The following is a 15,565-nucleotide window of genomic DNA, read 5'->3' as shown; positions in this document are numbered from 1 at the left end:
CTCTTTTTTGCACGCTACATTAGTCGATGCCTTCCCTTGATTTGATGAAACAGGACTACGATGGACTTGTGGACTATTTAATTAATGGTCCAGGCTCTTCACGTTGGGTATCCACATTAATTTCATGGAAGTTTGAAGGTGGGCCAGGCTAAGAATAGAAATTGCGGTTCATGGAGTTCAATTCCGGAAAGGGTACGACATGAACAAATATGGTTTGGCTCAAGTTTTGTAAACGATGTCATCTGAGACATCGGAAGGTTAATGAGAAATATGAGAATCAAGGTTGAGTTCACATGGATAGAGGTACTTCTTGCAGCTTTTCATCTAAATATACTTTAGTTTAATGAAACAAATGTAGGTAGAAGTTTAATTCTACATTTTGGTCAAATCCATCTAGATAGCAATGGAAACCAGATGAATTTCACGGTAAAGTTGGCAAAACCTTTAAGATTGGGACTGTTATTTTAGTAAAGCAAGTTGTAATTAGTATGTAATAAGATGTGATCCAACAATTTCGTCTCTACTGATTGGCATTTTTCGATTAACTCAATCGATGTGACCCAGTCTCGACCCATATAAGAACAAATAAGTCGGGAAACCAGAAGTTTGATGCTTCAAGTATAAAAGGTTTTGTGCTTTCCAATGTGCGGAGCGATAAGTGCATGACAGTTCCGCGTGTACGTAGTTAAAAATTTCATTGCCCTTCATTTCTTGGGGAGCCATTTAAATAAATAATTTGATGGAAAACAATGTATTGATATTAGTCAACCTCATACCCTTCACACTCAGAGTTTAATATTATTAGCAACTGCGAAGAACTTAACCTATAACAAATACAAATTGGGCTGGGGGAACTAGATTCTTCATGAATGGAATTTTAATATTTCACTCTAATGAAAATTCCGTTGTCATAGCCCAGTTGGTTGAATTTCAGCCTCTCAATCTTGGTACCCCGAATTTAAATACCGATTCGCTATTTTATATTTCTGACACAGCCTTAATGAAAGTGATGCACAGTATCAATTAAAATGAAATAGGGAAAAACTAATAAGAATTCAAAAGGGACACACCGTGGATGCTCCATCCTCTACAAAGGAGTGAACAGAGGATATATATGAACTGCCAAATCCGCCTTAGTAACACGGAAGACTGCTGAGCGACCAAAGACTTTCTAGTGAATAAGAAAGTGAAGCTTTTCAACTTCACCCGAAAAAACCACCCCCTTATTATTCATGATCTAGAATACATCAACTCAACGAAAGCACCAAAGACTTGTAGGCCAAAGATGTAGTCAAAGTGCCTTCCGTCGAGCCCTTTGCTACAACGGTGGTAAATATGGATAACGAAATCCTAAATCTGTAACTGAAACTAACATCTTCAATAAACTATTTCTTCAGGGATCGGAACAATCAGCAAGTTGGACATGCGGTTCTGAACTGCTATCTTCCGTATCAGTGTGATAAGTTTAAATGAAATGAACACACACTAACTGTGGCCAATGTCTAAACTTCGTCAAAGTGGTGATGGCAGGAACGCTCAAAGAAGAGATCCATCATCCCTAGTCAACCCAATCAATACAACAAAACCTCGCAAAATAACTGCACCATCATGGACCCATTTAATTTGCCGACGCCTTTTTATTGCGATGATCAATGCAATTATCGAGCTAAACATTACAAGCTCTCATTCGCAAGTATCAACCTTCCCCTGGATGGTAAACACCATTGTAATTGAACCTGAGCGGAGATTGTCTCCGAAAAATTGTTCGTTGTCCAATTTTTCCTACCCGCAGTCACCCGAAGGTCTCCATCGCTTCTATTGAAACGACTTCTTACGCAAACCAAAACTGCCCAGTTGGGAATTTATATGCCTCAGTCATTTTAAAAACCGTCATGACCATCAGAGACACCACCTGCTTGAACTTGAATGAATGTGCTCGCTATCTCTTTACTGGCATATGCATTCGCATTATTGTCGTGGACGAAGACTGATCCGGAAAACGTCCAACGGTACACGTGGACTACTATGTCTAAACTCCCAATTCATCACCTTAATTCTGCCTTGCAGCGGATGAACCTACCTCGTGACATCGAAGCCTGAGGTGTAGTTATCGTCACGCACAACATCATCACCTACGTAGGTATTTTTACAGCGAGGAGCAGGCGAGTGCATGCAGCTTCTTGTAAGGCAGATTACGAGGTGATTCCAATTTCGAAGATAGATCTTTCAATCCTCTGACTGGGGTGAAGTGGAACCTACAGAGTGGAAGTCAAGCCAATACACGGCAAATACAGGAATTTTATCGGGCGTTTGTCAAACAGAGGGCAATGTGCTGAGAATTTCCTTGTTGAGACGAAGAAGTTTATTGAAAAGATCCAAGGCAGTGTGGTCTCCATCTGTGCTTATAGGAAGGTTTTAATGAAAACGGATTGAGAAGGACTAGTACAGAATGCGTGGTTCGGCGTTAGAAACCATCTTATTTCTAGCTACATTGTAATGACGCAATGGTGCAATACATGGTTGGTATGGCGAGATTCATCAGAACGTTACCTGCAAACATAAGCTGACCTCGGAAACATGTCCGGTTTACCTATATGAACCACAGGCGGTACTCGGCATGTATTTGGACCAGCAAGCTTTGACTAATCGCCACATTGAACACAACAGACCTGAGGTTTTGTTAGCCAGCAAACCAGGTGGCTCCCCTAATGTTATTGAAGTTGCTATCCCTTACAATAAAAATATTGAGCTGAAATACAGTCCGAAAATTAAAAAAATTGGCATCTCTAACGTTTGATTTAGTTCTCATCAGTTCAGATATTGTACGTCAACTCCTCATATCCCTCTGGTTCAAACCATGCATAAGTACACCATTCTGCGAACGTGCTGGGAGGGGGGAGGGCTTCTTTCCAACAACGTAGCGCCTGGTACTGCCACCAAGCCCTCCCTTGAAGTAGTTAGAATGGTCTGAGCCGAACTGGTTGACACTTGGTGTTGCGTGTTTGTATGTGAATTAGAGGTAGGGAAAAGTATAGCCTCTGAGTACTCGACTTCCTCGTCTAACGAAATAACTCAGATACGCTTGCATATCGCAGGATTCCCGTTAGTGGCAAATCGGTACCAGAAATCTGAAATCTGATGCGTCCATACACTGGACACTCACATAGAAAACGTTCCGAGGATTCCACTTCCGCATTACCGAATGGACACCTATCATCTTGCTAATGGATTATGGTATAACCAGCCGGAATACCCACAATACCTCTGCAAGTTTTCCTCCTTTTCCACAGGATAAAGTTTGCAGGATGTTCGTTCGCATTTAAGCTCTGCCACCAGCAGTTTTTGAAGACAAAAGAGGTCAGTTTTTTCAAGAACCCGTTCTCAGTAACTACCCAACCCAAATATCTGAAAAGAAATATGGTGGTCCATGCACATAGTATCTAGGCTTTAAAATACTTTCCACACCGATTCCTATTCAAATAACGTTAATAATAACATATTACCATACTTATTATAAGTATATTGTTTAAAAATTGCCTGGAAACCCCCTTAGGTTCATCCAACATTCATCAATTTTTGCTGTAATATAGGCTATGCTATACAACATGATACTACCAACTGTTACAAATAGAGTTGTCACTTTGTGCAAATTTCTTACATTCAAAGATTTTGAATATCAGTACCATACCAAAGTAAACGGTTTGATAAACTAAATGCATCAACGTTGCGAGCTAGGTACAAATGGGACCATGCCCATTAGAATATGCCAATACAGTAGCCCTACACATTATTAGCGTTTAGCTTCCGGTTTCTCAACTTATATCGATCTGGACTCATTACAGCACGCTATTGATTCACCCTATAACTAGATTCTGTAAGGCACTTATAAACCCATGTCTCATCTCTAGTGATGACCCATTTGATGGATGTTGAGTCAGATTCAACCATAGAAATTATGTTTTTGCGACGTCAATGATACCTTTTTTGCATGAAATTCAGGCTTTTTGGCATCAACTTTGGGGCAACACAACACAGATCCAAACCCTTACTACAATGTCTGTAGTGGATCCCTGAACAATGCTCAACCTCCTTCTCATTTTCGATGATATGTTAGCTTGTGTTCATTATCAACCACGGACCGATCGCTTCTGATGGGCGGTTATTGCAAAATTCATTCCACTTTAAAAATTCGAAAGCACACAACAACTAAATTAAATTGGGTTACCTTTTTTCCCAGAACTATTAGATCATGACCCATGACTTGGTAATTAGGGGTGCAGATATCGTTTACTCAACCGAAGAGTTTGTAAAAAAATTTCATTATAACTAAGGCAAAATAGAATAAAGGATCTCACCTGTCACAAAATAAATACTATCAGTGCCGAAATACAAGTTAACTAAACACACTCAGTTTCAAGATTAAATTACTCTAAAACTAACCCGCGGTGCATACGTTACTTTGGAAAGGCTTCTGAAGTAATGTACATAATAACCCATCCTAGGCATTAATAATAAAATCCCATCATTTTCGAGTAATTAAATAGAAGCAACTACATTAAATTTGCATTTTCAATACTTCCACATATTCAATACTTTCGGTTTAAATTATTAAAATCGCCCATCATTGCTATTTTATCTACATCTACAAGCGGCAAAAAGCAGGGAAATAATGTCCACATCCCCATTCATCGCGCTTACTTCTACCTCTTTTATTCATGAATTATACTCATATTTTCCATATTCATTGTGAATCTCAGGTGAAGCGCTTAACAATGGGACTGTTACGACCAACGGAAGAGAGTCGTCCTCTTGTACACAATACATCATCATCTCTGAATTCAGGATCATCACAAACAATATCCGATGGTTATGTGAACGAAGGAATTTGCGAACCGGAAAAACTTATTTCAAGTAAATTTGGCGATTCATGTCGACAATCATTGACCGCCATACCACTTGAGACTCATCACTTCCACGACAATAGTGAATTTAATTTCAAAAAGAAATTTCTTAGGGAAACAAGTAGTGGTAAGTGTTCAATCAATCGCCTTTCAAACATGATTCCATCATCATTATTTTAATCGTATTTTTCATTTAATTTTCCAGCAAATTCGAGTCCGAAAATTTTCGCACCATCGGCTCCAATTAGAATAGATAGCCTTAGTCCTTCGGAACAGCATGAATTGAAAGGTGCCGCATGGTTTCAGGCGGGAATTCCCCGGGAAATATCTTTGGAAGTACTGTCGCGACAAAGTCCTGGAGCATTTTTGGTACGGCAGAGTAGTACGAAGCCTGGCTGTTTTGCATTATCCTTGCGAGTACCGCCCCCAGCACCAAAAGTAGCACATTATTTAATATTGAAAACACCACGTGGCTATAAAATTAAGGTGAGTTCTTTGGATTTTTTATCTTATTACTATTATTATTAGTCTGTCTAGCGAAAATTTTAGCGTGTTCTTTTGATTTGTATTTTATTCAAATCTATCTATTGCGGAAAATCCACATTTGTGTCTAGAAATGTAACACAAATGACCGTTCAGTACATTCCTTATTGGAACATATGTGACTTGGTTCCTAACATCTCTTAATAAACAAGTCGGAATACCGGAAGCTCGTACTTCGGGTACAAAGGTTTTGTGTTCATCTTATGTAAGAAACTTCAACACACATTTTTCTATCCGTATATAGCTACAGCCATAGATGTAGATCCTCACCCTAAACAGACAAACTGCCTATTTCCGAACACTGTACATACATATGCACGTTTATAGATTGATCGTACCCATATTTCCGATTTACTTCGTGCGCAAGAGCATACAGATGTACATATATAGTACAAATATTAAATACGGTCATCTATGTACAAAAATATCTATCTGAATTAGACACTACCCGCAAACTTCATTAGCACGCATATGCTATATACCTACATACACACATGTCTGTTTGGAGTAATTGATATTTATATACAAATGACTAAAAAACTAAAACAAAATAATTCTTTGCGACCCTATTCATAAGAACTCATTTCGCTATGGTATTGATGAATTGATATATGATGATGACGCCATACAGGTTGTAGAATGCACAAAAATTGGCAAAGTTTCACCCACTATAACTTTGTTAATAATAGTTCGATTTTCTTCAAACTTGACCAAATTGTGCATTATGTTATTCCTTACACCCATGCCATTTTATACTTCTAGGATGGAGATAAGGAGGTTGCGGGGTAAATTTCTAAAATGTGGAAATATACTAACCAGGTGTATTTTGAGGCCTAGATTTCGTAGATATGCACCACCAGGTTTTTTGGTTGGATAGGTTCTGAGAACGAAATCTGTTACACATTTTGGAGGTCATATTTTGAGCCCTCACTCCCCTGTGCTTGACACGATATCAAATATGGGACCAGTTTCGAATAGTACTAATTGAGCCCTTTCATCTGATACCTCACATGACTACATTTTGTGAAAGAAAATGTTGCACCCTCCATTCACATGTTTGGAAGGCCCCCTTTAAACTTAATACAAAATGGCACCACTTGCTGCATGTAAAGGGAACAACAGATCACAGGCTTTTACCAATTTCCGTGACAATCGGTCTAGCCGTTTCCGGAGAATTCGGGTGTGACAAACGGACAGACAGACACCGACTCGATTCTACACAAAACCTTAAAAAAAAGCCGAAACCTGAAAGCTCGGCACTTCTGGTATGAAAGGTTTTTTTGATTTTTTATATAAGAATATTTGGCTTCATGACGCTTCCACTTATATATAGTTCGTAGTATATATATTCAAAATATACCCGATATTCAATTCGACGTAGCACTGTCACCTCGCGAAGGGTAGAAATTCAACGCGAAAGAAGCAATTTTGACCTACTGTAATTTAGTTATTAATAGTAGCAACTAAGTTATTAAATGGAGATTTACAGTTCCTTCCTTCCCACCAAATTTGGCATCAGTAAGACCGTTTCTGAGGAAATGGGTGTCACAGACAGATTTCAATAAAGTTTTGTGTGTTTTCAACAAAACCTTAAAAACATTATTCCTGAGAAAAATTCTATCCATCTTCCAGCCCCTTTTCATGATAGGCGGTAAGCAAAGTATTTCTTGATTTTTCCTACCATGAAGTCAGCACATCGAATGATGGAAATATAATAGCTACCTGCTGAAAGTAAAACGACCCTTAGAATATAATACTCTCTTATAAAGAATGCAAGCAATTATCGAGAAGGTTATTCACTTCAGTCCTACATGTTTGTAACGCACCTACTCTACCTACCAGCCCCGGCATGAAAAGATCCGCATTCAGTAATACGAAGCTCATGAGGACACCAACATGCTTGTAGAATAATGACTCAAGCAATACATCCTTAAGAACTATAGAACCTATTACGGTTGCTTGAATTTTAATCGTGTTACCGCGTGTAGCCCGTTAGATTTAATCTATTATTTATCCATTATCCGTATTATTTAAGACCCCTCTGGGTAGAACAAAACCAAATCAAGGGGTTTGTAATGATCCCAACTATTCACATTGAACAGCACCGTCCCCACGTACACGAAGGGGTGATCAAATTTTGAGTCTCTAAGAAACTCATCTTTAGTGGCTCTTGCGACGAAGCGTCACTAAGAGCAAATCCTCCATGAGATGATATGTATTTAAAGGAGTTATTTCACTTAGTCATGTGCAGAACTAGTCGTGAGTTCAATGTTTGGGGCTTCGGAGGCCGTACTTATTAATTGTCGTCAAATTAATCCGAGTCACAAAAGATGCGGGGGGTTTATGTTCACACGCGTTAAGAAACCAGGGCACATCAAACAGTGTGTTGCCAAATGTACATGGCGAACATATCGTTGTCCAAAGATAAAAGCGAGAGTCACAGCTAGTAAATGGAAATTGAACGCATAGCGAAATCGAAAAACTTTCTGGGCTGAACTTTCATTTGGCAAGTGTATTGACATTTTACCAAGGGCACAACGAAGCCTCGCTTCCCAAAATACACATTCACATCTTAGCCATATAAACATCTATGTTAGAGATAGAAATTTCCTACTCTCTTGATGACAACCTCCATATTACTTCAGCTTGCTCCAAGGCCTTTCCATTCCGGTAGAGCAGTTTAATATAACGCATGAGTTGCTCCGGCACTAAATGTTAACGCAATGCAACTCAGATAAGTTTGTAAGCGACTCTGTTAAAAGCCTTGTCAATATCCAGAAAGGCAACATAGAAACAGCGATACTTGTCGCAGACATCCTAGCGCATCTGCGCTACGTTTATTTCGTCATTAGTTCAGCAGTTCGTGCCAAACCGATTTCGTTTGCAGCAAATTGGCGAATGTAACTGTCAAGGACTCGCTTGTCATGGTATGCGATAACAACTAAATCCAATAAATTGGTTTTTTCATATTATCTTCTTCAATAATTCGACGGAATACTTACTAGTCCGCAATACTTCCGCACTTCGCTTTCTTTCTTTCGTCCGTAGTTCTACCACAAAGGTAATGGAACAATGCACATTGCGGGCCTTCCCAAGCAACCACATATGCCACATAAGGAGGACTGTTACCACATCCTACGCGATTTAAATAGTTCCTCTAACTGCTACAAAAAAATGAGCTGCAAAGCGTACTTCCTGCTAACATTCAAAGTATTATAAGACTAACAATCCGTCAATCTTGTCAAAATCGTGTGAAGCAGATCTTAGGTCGCATTCTCCATGGCACTTTTGCCGTCAGCCTTTCCACCCAAATAACTTTTGAGTAAATACTCTTTTCTGGATAAACGCTCTACCTTTGCTATAGGCCGATACCAGCATACATAAGTAAATTGGGACTTTGAGCTCCATAGAGTTTCCCTGGACCGGTACAATATTTTTGGGTCAGCGAATCTTATTTTTCTTTACATGGAAACAAAATGTATGAAATTCTTTTAAAAAGTAAGAAACGCCGAATTTAATATGCTCAGAACTGCTTGAAGGTTTTCCTTTTGAAAAACTGGTTTCAGTGGGCACTTTCTTTTATATATTTATTTATAAAGATAACAAAAATTATCAAGAAGAGCAAAATACAGTTTTTTTATTCGCTATTACTTAGAATATTTCTCACCTCAGAAAAGTAAAAAATTGAAAAATCTTGACTCATAAAGCAGAGGCGACTGCATTCCCAAATTCACTTCATATAAACTTTACTACGCGAGAGTGCGTGTAATCACACCGGCGGTTGGAGCAGAAGAGAGATGCGGTCCCTCTGTCTACAAACAACGGGACTCCCTCACCGCTGGCTCTCCACTCTAGTGGCGAGTTCTAGAAAAGCCGCGGAGAACGTGCGATCGGTTGATATAATGCTGAGCTCCATGAGCTGGTCATCAACTCGTTCAACTTCTTTAATGGCATCATGGAGGCCCTCTGAGATGAAAATTCCGACACCATATTGAATGCATGGGTTACCAAAATAGAGAAGTTTGTAGCAAATTTTACCGTCTTCGTGTTCTATGTCGCAGCGGGCACTGCACCAAAGATTTTCTTGTAGGACGTAAATATCGGTGCGCCTCTTCCGAAGGGCTCTGCCGAATTCTTCCGTCTTTCCATTGAGGGAATAAAATATTTAGCGTGTAGACACATATTTGTTTTGCTTGGTCTAATTTGTTTATATACTGACGCCATCCATGTGTCGTGAACCCTTAATTTCCTGCAACCAAGAGTAATCAGGATTTAGCATCCTTTATTAATCTGTGTCACTATACTTTTGTAAGGTCTTTCCCTGATCTCAGCATTTTATTTTTGTTCTACTGAGGATAGTACAAAGTACATTGTCTCAAACCCTCCTCCTTTATCTTACTTTGGAACCTATATTTTATTTATCTGTTTCATGGATTTCAGTAATATTATTTTGTTGCGGATAGTATCTGGTACGTTACCTTATACCCTCCTTTACTTGAATATAACAGGTTATATGAATAACATAGCAGAGTTACATTTCTTTGCTTGGAATAGACTGAAATTTTACTTTATTGGAATCATCGACAATAAGAAATGTTTAAACTTATTTTGATTTGTTATCTTACGATCTCTGTCCATGAAATTTCCTAAACAAATCTAAACAGGAAATTGTCGCTTTAGAATTTGAAAGCTAAGATTCGTTCAACATTAAATCATTCCAAATTATAACATTTGAAATTTCCTCTTTTCCAGGGATTCACAAAAGAATTCTCATCACTGCGAGCCTTAATAACCCACCATTCCGTTATGCCTGAATTGCTTCCAGTGCCACTTTCCCTGCCTCGACCACAGCATTGTATTCCACCCCGACGTGATTTAGACGATTTCGATACTTATGGTTCCCTTAATGACTTCCGGAAAATGATGTCGGATTTGAATGTTTGACTTAGGAAATCGGATATGACCACCGCCCCCCACACAGCCAGCACTAGCACCAGTCTAAGAAGAAACTCAACCTTGCTGAAATGTAAATAATTAACCACGGAAATGGAAACGATGCCATCAATGATGAACCAGTTTCGCGTTCGCAGAAGCTTTTCTTCATTCCGATGGAAATGAAAATCACTCAATAGCCAGCTTTACTTATTAGAGCCTCCCCGCGACGGAAATAATTCATTAAACGGCCAAAGTCAAATCCGAATTCAAGCGCGATACCTGCCATGCTGTAAGCATCAGTGCTGAAATTGAAACGATTTAGGAGCATATTCAATTATTCAACGAAAATTAAGCAGAGTAATTCAAAGTTCTTAGGAGGATTTGAAAATCCTTTGATCGAGCTTTCCCTAACTGGCTCTAATCATTTTTCATGTTCCCGTCAGCAAGCGAATGCCGAATAACAAACCGCAAACTTAATTGAAAATTCTGATTGAATGAACTTTGGCTTAATATTTGAAATATTCGCCCACGAAGGATATTTATTGAGTACTGTTGCTGATAGAGTGAATGTAATGAGTATAATACGGTGGTAATGCCTTGCAAAATGGGCGGTTTTCTGCATATGATGGCGAACAAACAATAATGAAATGGAAATCGGTAGTTAAATTCATGCTTTCTACTTTTTGATATGGAAAAAGTGATATTAACTAGATCATCCATGAAGGATAAAAGTTCACAAAGATGGAAATGTATCTTCGACAGACACCTTTACATCTGATGTCCTTAATCACTCTATTTTGCAAGAACGCGACTAGCAATACATTGGAATATCATAGAAGGTCAACAAAGCACGTAGAAAATAACATCAAACTAATATTAACAATGAAAGTTATAAAATATTTATATTTAATATGCTAGTTAGTTAGTGGGTAAGTATTATATTTAAATCAAAATAAAATGTGGTGATTTTATATTTAGCGAGAGAATAAATCAAGTAATCTACGAATGAGATGTGCGTTCATATATACCTGCAGCGTATTTTGCATAATTTATACGAGGTCAATATATGCCTAATACTCACAGAAGCATAAACACAATATAATATTACTAATCAATGTAATTGCAAAAGGAAACTTTTCCAAAAACGAGAAAGTGGCACGGCGGTGATAATGCTTTTATTTTGCAAACGTAGCGAATTGCCAATTATTTTTGAAGTCAAAATCATAAGATACCAACTTTGTGAATGAACCTCGAAGGAAAATTTTTATAACAGTTGAATGAGAAGATTCTTCTTCTAGCGTCAGTTATTAGAATATGTTACATTAATAGATTTTGAATATCATTTCTCACCTAGCATTCTGTTGCTGTGCTACACCCGCTAATGTTATAAACAAAAACGAAACAATAAACTGAAAAAGGAAACATATTTTGTTCAATTGTGTATTTAAAGTGTATGGAAATTATTACTCAAAATGAAAAAGATAAATATAAGCTACTGTAAATATTATTGAATAATATTATTAAAAAAAATATTAACAAAAATGCGCTGGATTTTTACTTCTTCTCGGAACCTAGATAACTCCGCATATTAACTATGTGCTATAAGGAAATTACGTATTTAATTATTGGCGGCTAGTTTTAACGTAAGACGGGGAGGGAGAGATGGGAATGATTTGGATTGGAAAGCACGTCAGGAATGCTATTAGCGTTGTCTTTTTTGGTGAAGAGGCGTATCGAGGGTGCGAGTAGGGAGCTACGTGGAGGACACCTCTAGATTCCCTATTGAAAAGACAGAAGTGGAGATTTTGGGGGACACTTCAACCAGAGGGAACTTTCCTAGCTGTTATTAATCCCTGAACACTCAATAACTAATCCAAAAAATAAAGCGATTAACAATCGTATTAACTGCCTGTAACGATTTACAGATTTGGGCTATGGTCAAAGTACTCTACCGGTTTATCGCGGTAGACAAGGGGCGGTAGGGCAAAACTATCCCAAAACACCAACAGACGGAGAAGTCGACCTTGAAATTCTGTCAACAAATACTATGGCTCCACTCAAGTGGTCTGTCGCCGCTAGCCAGTCCCGAAAATGTGAGGATCGGGTCCTTTTGGGCACTTGAATCCATCAGGTGCCATTATCCAAAATTTCATGTTTCATTGATTCGACGTCCTGGCAAATTGGGGCTTAAGAATACACTCAAAGTCTTCCCTACGTCATAAGAGGCGACTAAAAGGGGTAGAAATTTGAGAGCTAGCAAGCTGCAAATTTTGAAACTTTACTGCCGCCGAAACGTCAACGATGTCTCGGATACGACCTTTGGTTATCGGGTACGGACTGTTGTTTCTGGAATGAAGGGACGTTCCTCGACAATGGTAGCGAGGGTCCTCAAAATGCTCGCTTTCTCCAACTTGAGCGGGAATTCCAGCAATATAAGCTGGATATTATGTATCTAAGCGATGTAAGATGGTAATACTTAGTACTTTAGAAAACTAAGTGGTAACAGGCGTGAATCAGATGTCGATTTGTTTTTCACGGCTACTGCAGACCGCACTCTTTTCACCTGGGGCCAGTTTCTGAGAAAGGTCTACTTGCAAGGATCCCGTCCAAGTAGATCCATAATTGTACAATAATATGCACCAACGTGGACACCCGATATAGTGGACGACTCCTCATGCACGATGACAAGCAACTTAAGCGATCGAAGGAAAATTCCACCACAGTTTTTTACCGTATCATACGTAGTGAAGTTTTTCGTCTGGTGGATGAAATGGCTAGTCACCGTTACATGTGGATGCGGACTATTCCTCCAAACAAAAAAAATCATCTCGGCCCAATAGTGGAATGCCGCTGGGCTGGACGCAGAGCAATTTACCGCTGCAATTATTGCACACCTGCTAATTCCGTTCATACGAAAATCTTGAAATTTCAAGGATCATTTTGGAACAGGGGCCGGAGTTCAGATCTTCGCTTCAGCTATTCTTCATTGATTTTGAGAGAGCTTCTGATAGCCTGAGCAGGTAGTGTAACATGCCAGGGAGGGGCATTTTGGAGAAGCTATAATCAAAACGACATACGATGGCGCGAAATTTCACGTGCTACATCGAATTAAAATCTCTAAATAATTGGAGGTCAAAAGCAGAGTCCGCCAGGGTTACATCTTCTCATCGATATTATTTATTCTTGTTATAGGTAACGGTCTTCATATTACCTTTTCTTCATGTTCCTGTGGAGGAGTTCAATGGACTATAACATCTTTCCTCAACCACCTCGACTATGCGGATAATATCTGTTTGCTCTCCCACCGGGTCATCGATTAGGAAAGAGAGGCAAATAGGGTTGGACTAAAGATGAACACGAACAAAACCAAGGTTCTAAGTCTGATGGATCATCGCACGCTCCCTATCTGTATTATTGGATAATCATCGAAGGCGTCGATAAATTTTCATATGATTTCTGCCGATGACGATGGCACCGAACATCAACAGCACTAGATGACCTCTATTGTCACCCGGAGGCTCCAAGCCTTGTGAGCACCTGTCTGAATCATATCATAGGGGCACGCTGGCCTGATACTATTACAACGAAGAAATTGGTAGGCGGGCAGGCCTGGCACTGGTCCGCACTATAATCGATTGCTAAAGTGGCAATTAATAGGTCACATATTAAAGATGGGTGACAAATGCATTGCTGGTTACGACATGCAGTGCAATTCACTCTTCCAAGATGGTCAATGAGTGGGTCACCCCAAGGGCACTTAGTGCATAACAGTGAAGAAAGAGTGCGGTTGTCTAGGCAGGTCCTGAGTGGAGCTGAGGGGCATTTCGCGAGCAATGGCCCATGGGTGTGATTAACGCGCTATACCAAGGGGTAAACGGCAACCCAACCAAATACAGTGGATTCCCGATAATTCGTACATTGGTAATTGGCATTTCCAGCTAATTCGTACAAATTTTCCATTCCCCAAAATAAATTTTAATGACTTTCCACTCCCGATTATTTTGTAATCGTCAGTCCCGTGATGATACGAATTATCAGAATTCTACTGTCTATATATTTAACAGATGTGATGGACTGGACCGCTCATGTGGAGACTAAAACTCGAGACTCGAGTGACGTTATCAAGAGGGGAGATCCACGACGGATCACATTCTCAACCGATGTTTTCCCGCTTCCGATATTCAGAAGAAGCAACATCTAGGATTCCCACCTTCCATACATCAGGCAGTGACAATGGAGGATACCCCTTAGTTTTGTGTGTGTCCCGCCAGAGTCCGGGAGAAAACGGGGAAAAAGGAAGAAAAGGAGAAGGATTATGGCTCCTATAGCCTCCACTCCGATTCCTATCTATTTTTATTAAAAAAATCTTAATAAGAAGAAAAAGGAAAATAAAACCGTAGTCTTCAAATGGGATAGTTTTTATTCGTAAGCTTGAGAAACAAAAGAAAAAAACTTAATTCCTGGCTAAACTCCTTATGCAATTCACTTCATTTTTTAAGTCTTAGGTTACACAGCTTTATTTCCCACACCACCTTCTAGACTAAATGTTTCTATCATAGCATACCATAAAAATTAAGTCATTGTTTTGGTTAAGGTTGGAGTGTAGACTTTGCAGAGAAAGTCTCTCAAGTGTTGTTGGAAGTACATCCAGGCATTAAGAAGTGTCTTGTCCTACCCTTCGTTTGAGACTTCAGGTTTCTTAAGGGAGGCTGATCGGTTGGTTGGAAAGAGTACCCGAAGTTTATATCATTGCTTCACCTGCTCTTCATCGATTTCGAGAAAGCTTTTGATATCGTTAACAGGAGTGTATCAGGAGTGCTCTACGCAGAAAGGCCATCCCAGAGAAACAAATACCCACTATCAAAGCGACAATGTGACTTGCAGCGTCGAGGCAAAATCTCAGAGAAATTTAAAGTCCAAAGCGTCATCCTGTTTCTGATATTATTTCTTCTTATTATCGGTGATGTTCTTCATGCTGCCAGACGTCATAGAGGAGTTCAATGCACTATGGTATCTTTCGCAAACACCTTCGGGTCATGGACTTTGATCAAATGGCCCTGGATTTTGAAAGAGAGTAGAGTTGGATGTTGCCCGACGCATTAACAGCACTAGATCCGTTTCGCACGAAGATCAAGTGGAGATTTTTCTGTGTTAGGCCTCGTTCTGTGTTGTTATATAGGGGTTTC

General features: G+C 39.3%; 1 protein-coding gene across 1 annotated transcript in view; it reads left to right on the top strand.

The window, feature by feature from the left end:
• Window positions 1-11,909, top strand: part of LOC119649746 — a 188,899-nt gene extending 176,990 nt beyond the window's left edge. Inside the window, exons 5-7 of the mRNA XM_038052035.1 lie at window positions 4,758-5,028; window positions 5,107-5,387; window positions 10,197-11,909. Of these exons, the coding sequence (XP_037907963.1) occupies window positions 4,758-5,028; window positions 5,107-5,387; window positions 10,197-10,388 (744 nt within the window). The 3' untranslated portion in view covers window positions 10,389-11,909. The remainder of the gene's footprint in view (window positions 1-4,757; window positions 5,029-5,106; window positions 5,388-10,196) is intronic.
• Window positions 11,910-15,565: the final 3,656 nt, after the last annotated feature.

The sequence above is a fragment of the Hermetia illucens genome, chromosome 2 (assembly GCF_905115235.1).
Source record: "Hermetia illucens chromosome 2, iHerIll2.2.curated.20191125, whole genome shotgun sequence".
Lineage (NCBI taxonomy): Eukaryota > Metazoa > Arthropoda > Insecta > Diptera > Stratiomyidae > Hermetia > Hermetia illucens.
Note: the sequence above shows the minus strand (reverse complement) of the source record. Positions and strands in the feature narration are given on the sequence as shown.